The following is a 15002-nucleotide window of genomic DNA, read 5'->3' as shown; positions in this document are numbered from 1 at the left end:
GCTATCAAGGATGTACAACCGGCAGATGAACATCGCCTCTGTAGACGCAGTTCCAGCCATCTTTGGAAATAGCGTGGAGATCATACGAGAGCTCGTGTGATCTGTAGTGCGAGAAGAGCTCCAGTGGCTACGGATTGACCAGAACGCTCCAGCGCCCTCTTCACTGGCAGACCTGGTTCGTGAAGAGGTCAGACAGGTGGTCTGGGAACCACAGCTCAGTGCGCAGCCCCAAGCGCCACGACTGCGCCAACCGAGCGTCTCATATGCCGATGTGCTGCGGCAAACTCCCGCATGTGCTGACGTCGCCGCCACTTCCTCTATGAATAGCTCGATGCCTCGAACTACGCTGTCGCCACCCGAGAGAAGATTCAGGAAGGCTGATGTATGGCGCACTCCTGACCGAATACCCCTCTGCTACCACTGTGGGGAGGCTGGCCACCTGTACAGAATGTGCCACTATCGCCAGGCAGGGCTTCGTGGCTTTCCGGTGAATGCACCTTGCCCCTGAAATGGTGAGCGTCCATCGGAAATCAAAGAGTACCTGTCCACTCGTCAGAGCTCCCCATACACCTACGAGCAGCACCAACCTCGATCAGCAGCGCCGTTTAGGCATCGGTCACCGAGCCCCCGCCAGTCTTCAAGCTCCCCAAGACGCCGTTCACAGAGTCCGCGTCGGGAAAACTAGAGTCAGCGACCTCAGGAGGTAAGGTCGCTGCCGACACGAAAAGACAAGAACCTCCATCGATGACTCCGAGCGACGACGAGGGACTCAGAAACCAGTGCCATAAGAGCGACGTTGCCTCCGATTTACGTGTGTTTGTTGATGGCTACGAAGTGAACGTGTTAGTGGATACAGGTGCAGATTACTCGGTAATAAGTAGTGAGCTTGCCAGGAAACTGAAGAAAGTGCTGACTCCTTGGAAAGGGCCACAAGTTTGCACGGCTAGAATAGGAATACGAGGCTTCGCGTACGTCGCTAGCTTTGTTGTCCTTCCAGAGTGCTCAAGAGACTTGATTATTGGCATGGGCTTCTTGCAGGATAATGGCGCTGTAATCAACTTGCGGGAATCATGTGTTTCCCTTTCCAACAAAGCACGCTGTCGCAGCATTCAACACTGAAGAAAGATTCGACTCCCTTTACATTGCCGATGATGACGTGACGCTTCCTCCTAGATGCAGCGTAGCCGTCGCAGTAAGAAGCGACACGTTCAGTGACTACGAAGGAATTGCAGACAGCAACACCAGTCTCCTACTCGAAAAATGGATCTGCATGGCAAGAGGGATTGTTCAGCTGCGTGGTGGATGTGCCAACGTTTTCCTCACCAGTTTTGGAAATAAGGTGCAACATGTCGCGAAGGGAACTGTTATTGCCAGCCTTAATAACTTTGTCCAAGTTACAGACCTGAACATTCCAGAGATTTCAACATCGAAATTCCAAGATGTGGATTCTGTCCTTGCAACCATCAACATCGAACCAGGTCTATTGCCCAAACAGCAGGAGCAAATAGAGGCCCTCGTAAGAGAGTTTGCCTAATGTTTTTCAATGTCATCCAAAGTCCGGCAGACATCTATTGCCAAACATCGGATAATTGTCGACGAATCAGTGAGGCCTATTTGCCAGCACCCCTACTGAGTGTCACCAAAAGAGAGAGAAGCTATAGGAAGTCAAGTTAAGGAAATGCTGGAAGATGATGTAATTCAGCCGTTGGCAAGCCCGTGGGCGTCGCCTGTGGTACTTGTAAAGAAAAAGAACCAGACCTTGCGCTTCTGCATTGATTATCGAAAGCTGAACGCTGTCACAAAGCGGGATGTGTACCCACTTCCAAGAATCGATGACACTCTAGATAGACTACGAGATGCCAAATTCTTTTCCTCCCTGGACCTCAAAAGCGGCTGCTGGCAGATAGAAGTGGACGAACAAGATCGTGAAAAGATGGCATTTGTGACGCCAGACGGACTATATGAGTTCAAAGTGCCTCCATTCGGCCTTTGTTCCGCACCTGCCACATTTCAGCGGATGATGGACACTGTGCTCACCGGTCTGAAATGGCAAACCTGTCTCATTTATCTTGACGATGTCGTGGTTTCTTCTACCACCTTTGAGCGGCATGTAGAACGACTGCGGGCTGTGATAAAAGGTTTGACGACAAAACGAAACGAAAGGTTTGACGATAAAACCGCAGAAATGTCATTTCGGCTTTCGCGAGCTTCTTTTTCTCGGTCATGTCGCCAGTTCAGAAGGCATTCGCACAGACCCTGAGAAGACTCCGGCAGTGGAGAAATTTCCAAAACTAACCGACAAAAAGGCTGTTAGGCGATTCTTAGGACTTTGCGCCTACTCAGACGCTTTGTCACAAATTTTTCAAGGGTCGCCGAACCACTAACGCGGCTAACAAAGGAAAACGCGCCTTTCGTCTAGTGGAATGAGCAGGGGAATGCTTTCAATGAGCTCCGAAAGCATCTTCAGAACCACCCAGTTCTTGCTCATTTCGACGAGGAAGCTGAAACTGATATTCACACAGACACTAGCAATTTAGGCCTTGGTGCCATCCTCATTCAGTGGCAAAACGGAGAGGAACGAGTCATTGCGTATGCTAGTTGAACACTTTCGAAGGCTGAGGTGAATTACTCAGAGACAGAAAAAGAATGCCTCGCAGTGATATGGGCCATCAGCAAGTTTAGACCATACTTATATGGCCGACCATTCCGAGCTATCAGCGACCATCATTCGTTGTGCTGGCTGGCGAATCTCAAAGATCCATCTGGACGGCTGGCAAGATGGAGTCTACGGCTGCAGGAATATGATATAACAGTCGTATACAAGTCCGGTCACAAGCATAGTGATGCTGATTGCTTGTCACGTGGATCAATTGAATACATGGAATCTGTCTGCACTTAGGAAAAATGAACAGGATTGCCCGTTCCTAGGAGCTGTGACAACATCACAAATGGCTCAGCATCAGCGATCCGACACAGAGTTACGCCTGCTCATTGATTACCTAGAAGGACACCCTGTCGACATTCCACGAGCTTTTGTCCGCAGCTTGCCGTCGTTCGTCCTGAGAAATAATGTCCTGTACAAAAGAAATTTTGTACATAGTGCAGAGACATTTCTGTTCGTCGTACCTTCAAAGTTACGACTCGAGATATTGGAAGCATGCCACGACGACCCATCAGCAGGACATTTAGGAGTGAGCAGAACATTTGCTCGCATCCGCATGAAGTATTACTGGCCAAAGTTATTGAATTCTGAGCAACACTACGTAAGAACCTGCCAGGACTGCCAAAGACGTAAAATACCACCATTCAAGCCAGCAGGTCTCCTACAACCGATACAGCCACTGGAAACTCCATTCGCACAAGTGGGAATGGACTTACTTGGCCCCGTTCCCACATCGTCATCAGGAAAGCTTTGGATCGTAGTTGCAACTGACTACCTAACTCAATATGCCGAGCCAGGGTGTCTTGCCAAAGGAACGGCCAGTGAAGTAGCTGATTTTTTCGTCACTAACATAGCACTACGGCATGGCGCTCCTAAAGTTCTCATCATGGACCGAGGAACCATATTTACTGCCCATTTGACACAGGCCATCATGAAATTGACGCACACCAGTCGCCGAAAAACCACCCCATATCATCCGCAGACAAATGGGCTGACTGAACGACTGAACAGAACGCTGACTGATATGTTGTCAATATACGTGGACATGGAGCACCGAACATGGGACCGGATACTACCGAACGCAGCGTTCGCGTACAATACCGCTGTGCAAGAGACGACTCAAATGACACCTTTCCAACTCGTTTTTGGCCGGACCGTCACCACAACCTTAGATGCAATGCTACCAGTAGATGAGACCTTCGAAAATGACAATGACGTCAGCGACTTCACACAAAAGGCCGAAGAAGCAAGGCAGCTGGCGCGACACCGCATTCAGCAGCAGCAGCAAACCGATGCGGACCGATACAACTTACGACGAAGAGACGTCCAGTATGCACCTGGAGACAAAGTATGGGTGTGGACTCCCGTACGGATGGGCGGCCTATCCGAGAAGCTTCTTCGTCGTTATTTTGGCTCGTATAGGATAATTAGCTGACGAAGTTGCTCCAGAACGTCAAGTAACCTCATCACGATGGCGGCATCGAACAGAAATCTTCCATGTTGTCTGAATGAAACTATGCTACGACAGGCAATAACTGCTTCCGCCTACAAACATTGCGAGTTCATGACAGTCTAGAAACCACCGCCTTTTATATGAGCATCGGGACGATGCACTCTTGGAAGGGGGACAATGACGCAAGATGATTTCAAATTACGCGCGCCAGCCGCTTCCTGCGTCCGTCCAGCTGTTTACTGCTACCTGCGAAAGATAGCAGCAGTGAAGCGGGCAACACGGGCTCGCAAGGCACGCGCAATCGGAGCAACGTGCCATCAGCGCGGGACACGAGGAAAGAAGAAGAGGTGCGGGTCTCTTGTGAAAAGACTGTGGACGTTCCAGCGAGGCTCTCGTTTAGCTGTTTGTCGGGCACAAGTTCACCCAAGGTAAATTGATTAAAGCACCGTCACTCAACTGTGCATTACAATATATTGGTTATAACAACGAGAAGGTGCTGCACCATCAACTTCTGTATGTTTTCTGTGGTGAAATAACCCACTTACTACAATGCCCCCATGCCGCATTATTGGTTATAAAGATGGAGTCTGGCTTCTGGGTGCCTGTGTCAAAAGGTAATGGATGCAAATTCTTTTAACGTGTAAAGAGAAATTCGAGCTGCTGCATGCCGCCGCACGCTGTTTTCCAGCCTTCTCCACATTACCAGGCTCTGTCTCTCGTCGCCCTTCCTCGCCTCCGAACACAAATGGGCTGTGCTGTTAGCTCTATGCCGCCCCACCCTCCAAAACACGAATGGCCCACACCTACTTCGCTGGGCGCTGCTCCGAGATTGCTTGCAGGCCCTCATGCTGTGCAGTTCTGCCAATGGATTAAAGGGACCCTGAAACGCTTTTGACGATTTTCTACAAATGTATTGAGTCGTTAGAGTAGGTCCATCTGATCATTAATTGAGACATCTAAGTGCTCCGCGTAAAGCGTGTAATTTATTATAAGGTTTTAAATATGCACATCGCTGCCGATCGCAGCGCACTGCTCGGCGGAATTTTAAGCCGCCCCTACCCATATGACCGAAATCACCCATACGACGTCAGTGGGGCGAGCTATCCGATTGGCTGACAAGGGCGCGTGATCGATAATTTTTCCAACTTTATGGTAAACAAATGATCTTCGTAATAGTTGGAATGTTAGTTAATTTGTTTTTATGAAAAGAAAGTAACATAAAGAGAATGCACAAGAATAATTTTTCAGTACACTTAAGCACTTCCGGCACACAGCAAGTGTCGTCTGCTTGTGTTACAACGTACTCCATTTTGAAGAGAGCTCCGCGGTCAGAATCGGTCTCAGTCTTTTCGCGAGCACTATGATTCGACTTTGTTGCCTTGTGGACTGCAAATGTAGCGACTGGCAGTATGTCAAGCTGCGACATCGTGTCCCTCTGCAAGGCAGCGTACGAGTGAACTGGCTGCTGCGCATCGGACTGCCGCTATCCGTTCGGCGCCAGGATTTGCGCGTTTGTGGCCGTCACTTTACACCGGAAGATTACTAACGCAATAGCATTTCCCGAGTCCAGTATTAGGGAAAATGCAAGTGCAAGGGGACAGAGTCTGGCCGCTTGACTTTGCCGTAACGGGATAAGCCACGAGATGAGCAGAAGGGCAAATGCGAATGCTCTGCACGGTGCAGCCACCTGGTGGCACAGAGCTCAACCATACACAGTAGCAGCAACGAAGTGTATTCTTCTTTGCTGCTGGTGTGTATTTTTCGAGAAGTGTAATCATGAACACGTTGTTTTTATAAATGTTTAAAATGTTTTACACTTGGTTAGAGCAATATTCGCGCTTTGTTTGGCTGGTTAAACGCTGCACCAACAAGTGTATGGACCGTGCTGACCGATCAGGCCGCTCACGTACGTCTACGCTAAAGTTCCTTCATAAGCTTGAGTTTATGCCTACAGTCATTTGCTGAAATGACCAGCTTGCCTGTGGTTACCGGAATACAAGACACGTTCGGCGCTACGACAGAATGCTCGCAACGCACGCTGCTCGACAGCTCTCGCTTGGGGTCGACGGCCAAGCGGCTAGCGGAGCGGTCTCGCGCGGGCGGGGGCGGGCTTCAAAACAACCGGAAGTGGACGATGTGACGTCGCATCGTGACGCTGAACCAGTGAAGGCGGAGCTTAGCCCCATTCGCTCGGCGAACGAGTTGAGGAGGAAAAGCATGGCTAGGGAGGAGGGTAGCTTCTAATCGCTTGTAACTCCATTAATACGTAACGCTTCACTTAAATTGTGGTGCGAATGTTCTACTTAAGCTGTACCCTACGCGTCTACAAAATTTGTCCGAACCGTTTCAGGGGCCCTTTAAGTCACTCGTGCTCATCTTCGTTGGTTGCGTCAAAGTAGTTCCTGGCCACATGGTTTCTCAGCCTCGTTCGACTCGCCACCGAAACGGAAGATGGCTGGTCTGCCCACTGAGCAGCGGCAATGCACGGCGTTGCCGATTAAAAGAAAGCGCATTGCTATAAATTTTGAAACTGAAGTGCTTCTAATCAATGAGGTGATCGTCGCAAATGTGCTTACATGAGATAGCGACGACGACTGTGATAACGATGAAGACTGTGATGACGCGGTAGGGCAGGTTGCCTTAACATTGATCTCACAGGAGGCCCTGTGGATGATTCAGACCCCCGGGGCTTCGTTTTCGCGAGAGACCTTCTGCTGCATTACGTATAGCACCTGGATATCTTGGAGAAGGATGTCGACAAGCTTTGCCTAACAGAAGCAAAGCTGACAGACATGGGGTTTTCTCATGCAAGCCAGTGAGATGTATGTAGCGAGATGCTTGTGGTGATCTTGCCCCAGCGTTTCTTCTGGATTTCTCAAAGCTTAGAGGCTGTAGTGGCAACCTTGTCGCATATTTTAAAAGGCCCCTTTTGGGGCCACCAAAGCAGTGCCTCGGTGGAGCTCGTATCTCACTTGCCGTCCGTAACCCCACTTTGCAGTTAAAGCAGCGCCATTCTTGACCGCCGACAGCCATGACTTGTTACACGCAATCGGAGCGCACGAGTTGACACAATCGGCAACCGGATGGAGGAATGGTGGTGGGCAGAGGCACTGGGCTCCCCGCCATTATATTTATTGCACAACAGTTCTGCCATTCCCCATTTTTATTTTTTTCATGCAACCCACTTATAACAATTATGGGTTACAGCAGTGGAATTTTTGTGACACTTGAATATTGTTATAAGTGAGTTCGACCACTAGTATCTAGCAGAATAAGCATCGTGTTTCTATATATATTGAAAGTGGAAGCAATGCCTGTTCATTCTAATGCTTGGTACAGCCAAGACTTCGTCTGCATTACTATCAGTTTTAATTTTGATGCTCTTGAAAGCCTTTCCAAAGACTAGCACAAAATATGAATAATAAGATCACCAAATTTTTAGTGTGGAGATTGGCACGGAGTTTTTACACGACCCTGTTTCTCCTTATACCTGTCGTCCTCATACTTAGTTTCACCTTTACATTATTCACAAAGTTGAGTTTTCCGCATGCATTTGATAACAGTAATGATGCACTTTATTCTTCCTCACAAGTGAAATTAAATGACTGGTCTTGGAAGGTGATTATGCAAAAACTTACATGTACAGTTTGACTAGTCTCAGCACAACATTTTGCATTAGTTTAATGTTTGACACCTATGTTTTGCCAGGGAGGGCAGCTCAATCCCCATAGAGCTAACACCTTTCAAAGCGCTATTTGAAAGCCGAGCAATGCGCTCATGTGAAAGTGTTTACGGGTGATCTTATGGTGGTGAGACGAAACCACCAAAGATGCCTAGGCAGACTTACAAAAAAGCCGAAAGCCGAAAAGAGAACATCAGCACTACACAGCAAACAACATCAGGCATCAGGACCAAGCAACAAAGTCCACCCAAGCACCTCGAAACCTTCTCATTCTCACAGTTCCGACACAGGCAGCAGACCTGTGCAATTTTTCTTTTATGGGGAATGCCATCATGCTTAGTGTTTATGCTAGATGGCCTCATCAAATTTTCTTCTGTGTCATTACATCACGGTAATGTTGAGATGACTTCAGTACGAAATTAAAAATATCCAATGTTTCTCAACCTTCATACTTGCCAAGAGTGATCCTTTTAGTGCAGCAAGCCTGTGGTAGATTTTATGCAAATATAAAAAATATGTGTCTATACTCCCTTGAATAATCACAAGGCATATTTCTCAAAAAAGATGTGCACAACCTTATTGACATTAACGTATTCTTTAAATGACTGCAGGTGTATGAGCCAAGTTCCACGGAGCCAGCTACGAATGTGGATTTGCAGTTGTACAGGCGTAGCCTGCAACTCTACCAATCTCGTACCCAGGTGCAGCTCGCATGTTAAACCTGCCCCTCTCCTTCTTCCCAGGCGCTATTTCTGCGTTCCCACTTCAGAGGTGTGAAATGACACCATGTACGCATTAGTCTCACTGACAGTTGCTGAATTGGGCCTTGTTCATTATGGTTTCTTTTTTTTCCTATGCCTTCACAGTTCAAGCATAGCTGGATAGAGCTGTGGTGGAGAGGGTACATTCTGCAATCATTCTTATGCTCCTTGGTGCTGCTTTTGTGTTCTTTACATTTCATATTTCACTTTTTTTGTCTACCTGCATTTCATCCCCCTCATCCTTGTTGCCCTGTCTGGAGAAGCATTAAAAAATGTCAAAATCACCACTGGTGTTTGCAGTGTTCATTTTTTATATTTTGTTATGTGCAGCCATGATGACCATGTTATGGTTAAGGTGGAATGCAAGAACAATTGTGTTATTGGACTTAGGTTCATGTTAAGGAACCCCAATTAGTCAAAGTTATTGTGGAGCCTTACTACACTATGGCATCTGTGATGGCCCAAGTGTCCCTTTTGGACATTAAGTCCAGTTAATCTATTTTCAGTGAACCAATAAATCTTTGATCAACAACCTGCATTCAACAGCCGTAACAGCTGTTGAATGCAGGTAGCCAATATTTTTATTAATACTTGCGTGCTTGTACGTACCATTACTGCATCCATTTGCTGATTTGTAACTGCGGAGTCCACTTCTAGCTGTTCAGACACTTTGGATACGGGCCACCAGTATCAGCATCATGGTGTTGTGATAGTCGGTGGCATTGTTGTGGTCAAGCAGTAGTGATAGGATGCACATGCTTGCATTTTTTTGCAAGATGTACAAGTTGCATTAGTTAGCTTTCCTGAAATGTTGATACATTAATACCATACCTGCCAACTCTTCCGAATTTTTCCATAAAATGTACGAATTTCGAGCAGTCTTACGATTTTATAAATCTTGCTTGAAATTTTACGAAACATTTTATTTGCAAAAAAAAAAATGTAGTAAAACAACACCCTGGTACCTTGCGCCGGCACGAGAGAGCAATAGGTATGAGTGGTATCATCATCAGCAGCTGCAAGGGTGTAGTGACTTCTGTCATCTACTAGGGGGGGTCACGAATCCATATCCAAAGCTCGATAGCGCCTCTAGCGCCTCCGCAAATCTGTTGTCAAGCTGTTGCCTTTGTTCGCACAGGTGCGCGGGTTCGGACTTCAGTCAGCTTCAGTCACTGCAGTGTTGGGCTCGCCTTTTCTGCGACTCGCTGCCGCATCGGATGTAGTGCAATGGCGGGCTCGGTGCCCCGACAGTTCTTCCAAGTGTTTTTGAAATCGTACACAGCAGAATTTCCGTGCTTTCTGCCATTGAGGAAAGGGGAAAAGTTCGGATTCTGCACCATGTGTGCAGAATGAACACGTGATGTGATGTGAACATCTCGCATGGCGGCAAGTTCGACATCACGGTCCACATCACTTCAAAAAAGCATTGTGGATACGAGCGAGCCGCGGACAGCCAGGCAAGTCTAGCAAGCTTTGTACGCAGTGACAACGACCTCAGTTTGATTCGTGCAGAATGCCTCTTCACGGCGTTTTTAGTTGAACGCAACATCCCACTGAGTGTCGGCGATCATGCTGGACCGCTTTTCCAGAAGATGTTCCCCCAAGTGCAGAGAAGCGAAACACTACGCCTGTGGGCAAACAAAGACGACGTCAATTGCTCAGTAAATGGCCGCCAATGCAGAGACTCCTTTGCTGGATGCCCTAAAACAGCAAGTATTTTCGATCGCTGTGGATGGCAGTAACAATAGGGATAAGCAGCTTTACCCTATTGTTGCAACATATTTTATAAAAGAAACGAGTGGACTTGAAAGCCACCTCCTTTGCCTCGGGGCAATCCAAGGGGAAGCAACGGGTCACAAGATTGCAAATCTGGTTCTGGACGAGTTGAAGTCTCGGAATTAGCCTGTTGGAAACCTGTTGGCTGTGTGTTCGGACAATGCCAATGTCATTATCTGCAAGAAAAACAGTGTTTCTACTGTACTGAGAGAGGCTCAACCAGGTTCATAGGGGTTGGTTGTCCGTGCCATCTCATCAACTTGGCCACCCAAAAAGGAGCTTCATGTCTTCCTGTAAAGGTTGATAAGGCTTTGGTAGACAATTTTTTTTTTACCTAGAGAAAAGCTCGAAACGGAAAGATCGACTGAAAGGGTTCCAAAAAATGCATGATGCCGAGGTCAGAAAGATATTGAAGCATTCGCCGACATGTTGGCTGTCATTGGGACCAGTGGAAACCACTACTCGGCTTTTTGTGTTTTTTTTTTTTGTGTTTTTTTTTAAATCTAATACGGAGCAGTGCAACAAGCAGAGATTGTTTTTGGAGTCATACCAAATTCCGAAGCTTTCCTCACAACCCCCAAGAAACCTGCACTGACCCCAAATTCTGTTATACATCTTCACAAGACTGCTGCTGGCCTGGGGAAAAAAAGCACCGATGGCGATGAACTCACGCAAAAGAGGAAAGGAGCTCATTCTGGACTCATTATGCAAAAAAAAAAAAAAAGAGGTGAGGCGTGCAGACAGGACGCAAGAGTAGAGAAGTGGACAACATGAATGCCGACTATCAACTGAAGGGAGCACTGAGGCAAAAAAAGAAAGACACAAAACTCATCTGCGCAAACTTGGGAATGGTATCACCACGTGTCAGTCGGGTACATGTGTCGGTCTATGTGAGAGATAACTGTTAAGGTACTTAATCTCTTCCTTATGTAAGGTAATCGAAGGCTGACTCACGCATGCACTTCCACCTTTATAGATATGCCATGCCTCTACCATAAGATGCATATCTTCATTCCTATGCCTGTACAATATCGCGCATTCATCTAATTCTGGCATGCAGTTACAATCTTGGCAATGCAAGGAAAGATTAGAAGGCGATCCACCGGTTAACGACTTTTTATGCTTCATTAGCCTTTGATTGATACACCGCCCCGTTTGCCCTACGTAGAACTGGCCACAGCTAAGGGGAATTTTATAAACCACACCCATACGACAGTCAGTAAACCTGTTGTTATTATTGTGCTTCACTGGACAAATATCTGTTCTTTTTTTGCCTTTTACCTGCTCCTTTTTCCTCTGCACGGCAGCGCATATCTTACCTCGCTTATTGGGAGCAGTGAAAGCAACATTAACGTCATATCTACTTGCAACTTTTTTAAGCCTGTGCGACACTGAATGAATGTACAGAATAGCCACTACTATTTTTTTGCTATTACTGCTTTCTGTAATCACGTCCGTCCCCCTCGAAACTGACTTCTTTAGGGGCCCAGGCACAGTGGCCACTGCTACACTAGGATAACCTGCTTCTAATAGGCACCGGACCTGCGCATTAAAACTGGCGCTCATTTTGTGCATGCAGGATCTGGTGAGAGGAGACTTAAGGCACGACATGGCAATTCCGTTTTTTACTACTTTAGAATGCTTGGATTGAAAGTTTAGCAACGGCTTCGAAGATCTTGGGGAGTACTGCCAACAAACGTGATTTTGTTCGAAGACCAAGGAAATGTCAAGAAACTGAATCACTCATCACTGAAGAAATTCCTTGGTTAACTTTAATCCTCCTCCATAAAGTTTAAATTGCTCACTTACTGAGGTAACAGCGGAATGGTAGAGGCATGGCATATCTATAAAGGTGGAAGTGCATCCGTCAGTCAGCCTTCGTTTACCTTAGATAAGGAAGAGATTAAGTGCCTTAACAGTTATCTCTCACGCAGATCGACACATGTACCCGACTGACACGTGGCGATACCATTCCCGAGTTTGCGTAGATGAGTTTTGTGTCTTCTCTTTTTTCGCCTCAGTGCTCCCTTCAGTTGATAGTTGGCATTCGTGTTGTCCACTTCTCCACTCTTGTGTCCTGTCTGCACGCCTCACCTGTTCTTTTGCATAATGAATGCTTACCAACTAGCTCAACTTTCTGTCGTTCTAAGCTTCATTCTGGACCTTGAGCAAAAAAACTGAAACTTCATACCAAGGATTCTGGGGAAGCCAGCCACGTGACCCGAGAGGAGCGCCTGTTCTATTTTTTGTCATCGGAGTTAAACAGGGCATGCTGTCTTTTTCTCCAAATTGTTATACCGCTTTTTGAGAAGGCAAACTGCCTTTTTCATGTGCAGGCTCCTCAGATTCATGTACTGAGGGGCATCTTGAACCGCCTTTTTGAGGATCTCCTGACTAGATTTGTGCGCCCAGGTGTTGTCAAGGCCCGTCATTCATTGCTGGAAATTGACTATGGAGCTGCAGAGAACCAGAAAAATGATGAAGACATAGTCATTGGCAGCACAATCTACTCTGTGGTTGAGACACTGAGCTGCATTGAGAGAGAGCTGTTCTGTGCTGTACGTCTGTACTTAGCAGCATATGATTACATTTACCACAAATTCCCGCAAGAAGAAGTCAGTCAAGGTGGCTGAAGTTGCTCAAGTACAAGCTCTGGAAACTGCTTCATTCAACAGAGTACATTATTTTATTATGGCGTTCCCTGCTATCCTACCCCAGCAGAGTGGCAAATCAAAAGAAGAAATCGATGCACTTGAAGTCGAGTTTGCCAAATTGCTATCATATCAGGTTCCAGCCGACACATTGAAATGAGCCAAGGTGCGATGTGCAGTGGTCGCAATTAGGAAGCGTTAAAAGTGTCGACGTATTGCTCGGGTTCCACATAATTTCAGTGGTTTTTCTGGGTATTCTCTCCATTCCCCACAGCAATACTGAATGTGAAAGAATATTCAGCACTGTGAGAAAACACTCGAAAGTCTGCTGATGGTCAGGGGGCAACAGAGTGGTACTTGTTTTGAGCAAACCTACATGGAGAAGTTTGTGAAGCAGGCAAAGTCAGCAACAGCAAAATCATTTCAAAAATAAATTGTGCCCCAGTGGCGTTTTCGCTCTTTACTCTCCAAGACATGGATTTCACTTGCAGTTGTGAAAACATGACTAAGCTTGTCACGAAGGGTGACAACCCTTAAAAACAAAAAAAATGCTGCCGTGCAACCCCCCCCCCCCCCCCCTGGTGTAGTTTTACAAATTTCCATATCTTCAGGTTGGCAGGTATGTAATACATTAGTATTGCTGCAGGGGGGACATATTGTGTGAAGCAGTGTAGCACAATCTGCATGTGCACAGATAAAGCTGGCCATGGCTACAAGTGTAGAGGTTCATATTGAGAATATTGGATACAGGCATCAAAGTTCATGCTGAGGATACTAATGGAAATCAACAAATCCAAATCGTAAAAATAGGTCTACTACTCTCATGGCGTTCGACAAGTGCGAGATTTCCCCTACTATTTGCATGAAACATGGCCACGTGTTCAAATGACAGCACATGTCTACGAGTGAGTGGCAAGGGCGTCATCACCTGTATGCTTACCAGCAACTCTGCATCCCTTTGCGTGGTGCTGGCCATGATTATGACAAAGTGACGAATGCAAAATACAGGTCTTGTCCAGTTTTCTTATCCAGCTTTTCAACTGCTGTCCTGTGGATACTATGCATGCGTGCAACTTTCCCAATAATGCCTGTCGAAATCACAAGGGGGTGCTGCAGGCATCACTGGCTGCATAATTGCATTCTTTGCAATGCACTGAATCAGTATCAATTCTGATTGGGTGTTAGTAGAGCAGCAATGTTATTCATTTTTGTTTACTATAGCAGACTTTTGTTAATAGGACTACGATTAATTCGATTCTGGCCGGTGCCACGCATTTCAATGGGTCCAAACATACGTCATTTCGATCCTAGAATTGGCTTTTGCAGGATAGTTTGAACTTGACCAGTCGGCATGCACGTGCCCGACTCGTATAGTGATACCCAGTAGTGGCCTGTTAGTGGCAGAGTCTGTTTCGACACAGCTTAAGGGACAGGGAATGCGTGTCGAAAATGCCTACTTTGGGCGCACCCTAGGAAGGTTTTCAAGCAATAACGGTAGCTAGATCGCAATCTCCGATAAAAGTGTGTGTATGTATATATATATACACACACACACTTTTATCGGAGATAGCGAGCTAGCTACTGTTATTGCTTGAAAACCTTACTAGGTTACAACTTTATATATATATATATATATATATATATATATATATATATATATATATATATATATATATATATATATATATATATATATATATAAACGCTTTTTTCTGCAATCGGATACGATATCGAAACCGTTTTCGCGGCGTTAGATTGCTTTACCGCAAAACATGAATGTATTGCGGTGAAGCTGACTCAAGAAAACCGGCTGCCATTGTGCAACACACATTAAACCCTTGCCAATTTTTCTTACTAAAAGATCGGGTGCTCGTTAGGTTTCTACTTCTTCGTTTAGGAGCTTTTCATGTCATTTCTACGTTAGTTTTCTACTTTAGACTCGTAGGAAAGGGGGAGCGCGCTTGATTCGGGGTCGTGTTAGACTCGGGCTAATACTGCCCGATTAATCAGTGGTGTG

General features: G+C 46.3%; 1 protein-coding gene across 3 annotated transcripts in view; it reads left to right on the top strand.

Moving 5' to 3' along the window:
* The window catches only part of LOC142572383 (uncharacterized), an 88656-nt gene extending 79814 nt beyond the window's left edge, over positions 1–8842 (top strand). For all 3 annotated transcript variants that reach the window (XM_075681464.1, XM_075681463.1, XM_075681462.1), the window contains one exon: positions 8409–8842. In XM_075681464.1, the coding sequence (XP_075537579.1) occupies positions 8409–8516 (108 nt within the window). In that variant the 3' untranslated portion in view covers positions 8517–8842. The remainder of the gene's footprint in view (positions 1–8408) is intronic.
* Positions 8843–15002: the final 6160 nt, after the last annotated feature.

The sequence above is a fragment of the Dermacentor variabilis genome, chromosome 2 (assembly GCF_050947875.1).
Source record: "Dermacentor variabilis isolate Ectoservices chromosome 2, ASM5094787v1, whole genome shotgun sequence".
Lineage (NCBI taxonomy): Eukaryota > Metazoa > Arthropoda > Arachnida > Ixodida > Ixodidae > Dermacentor > Dermacentor variabilis.
The sequence above is the reverse complement of the archived record's forward strand: the minus strand, read 5'-3'. Positions and strand labels throughout refer to the sequence as shown.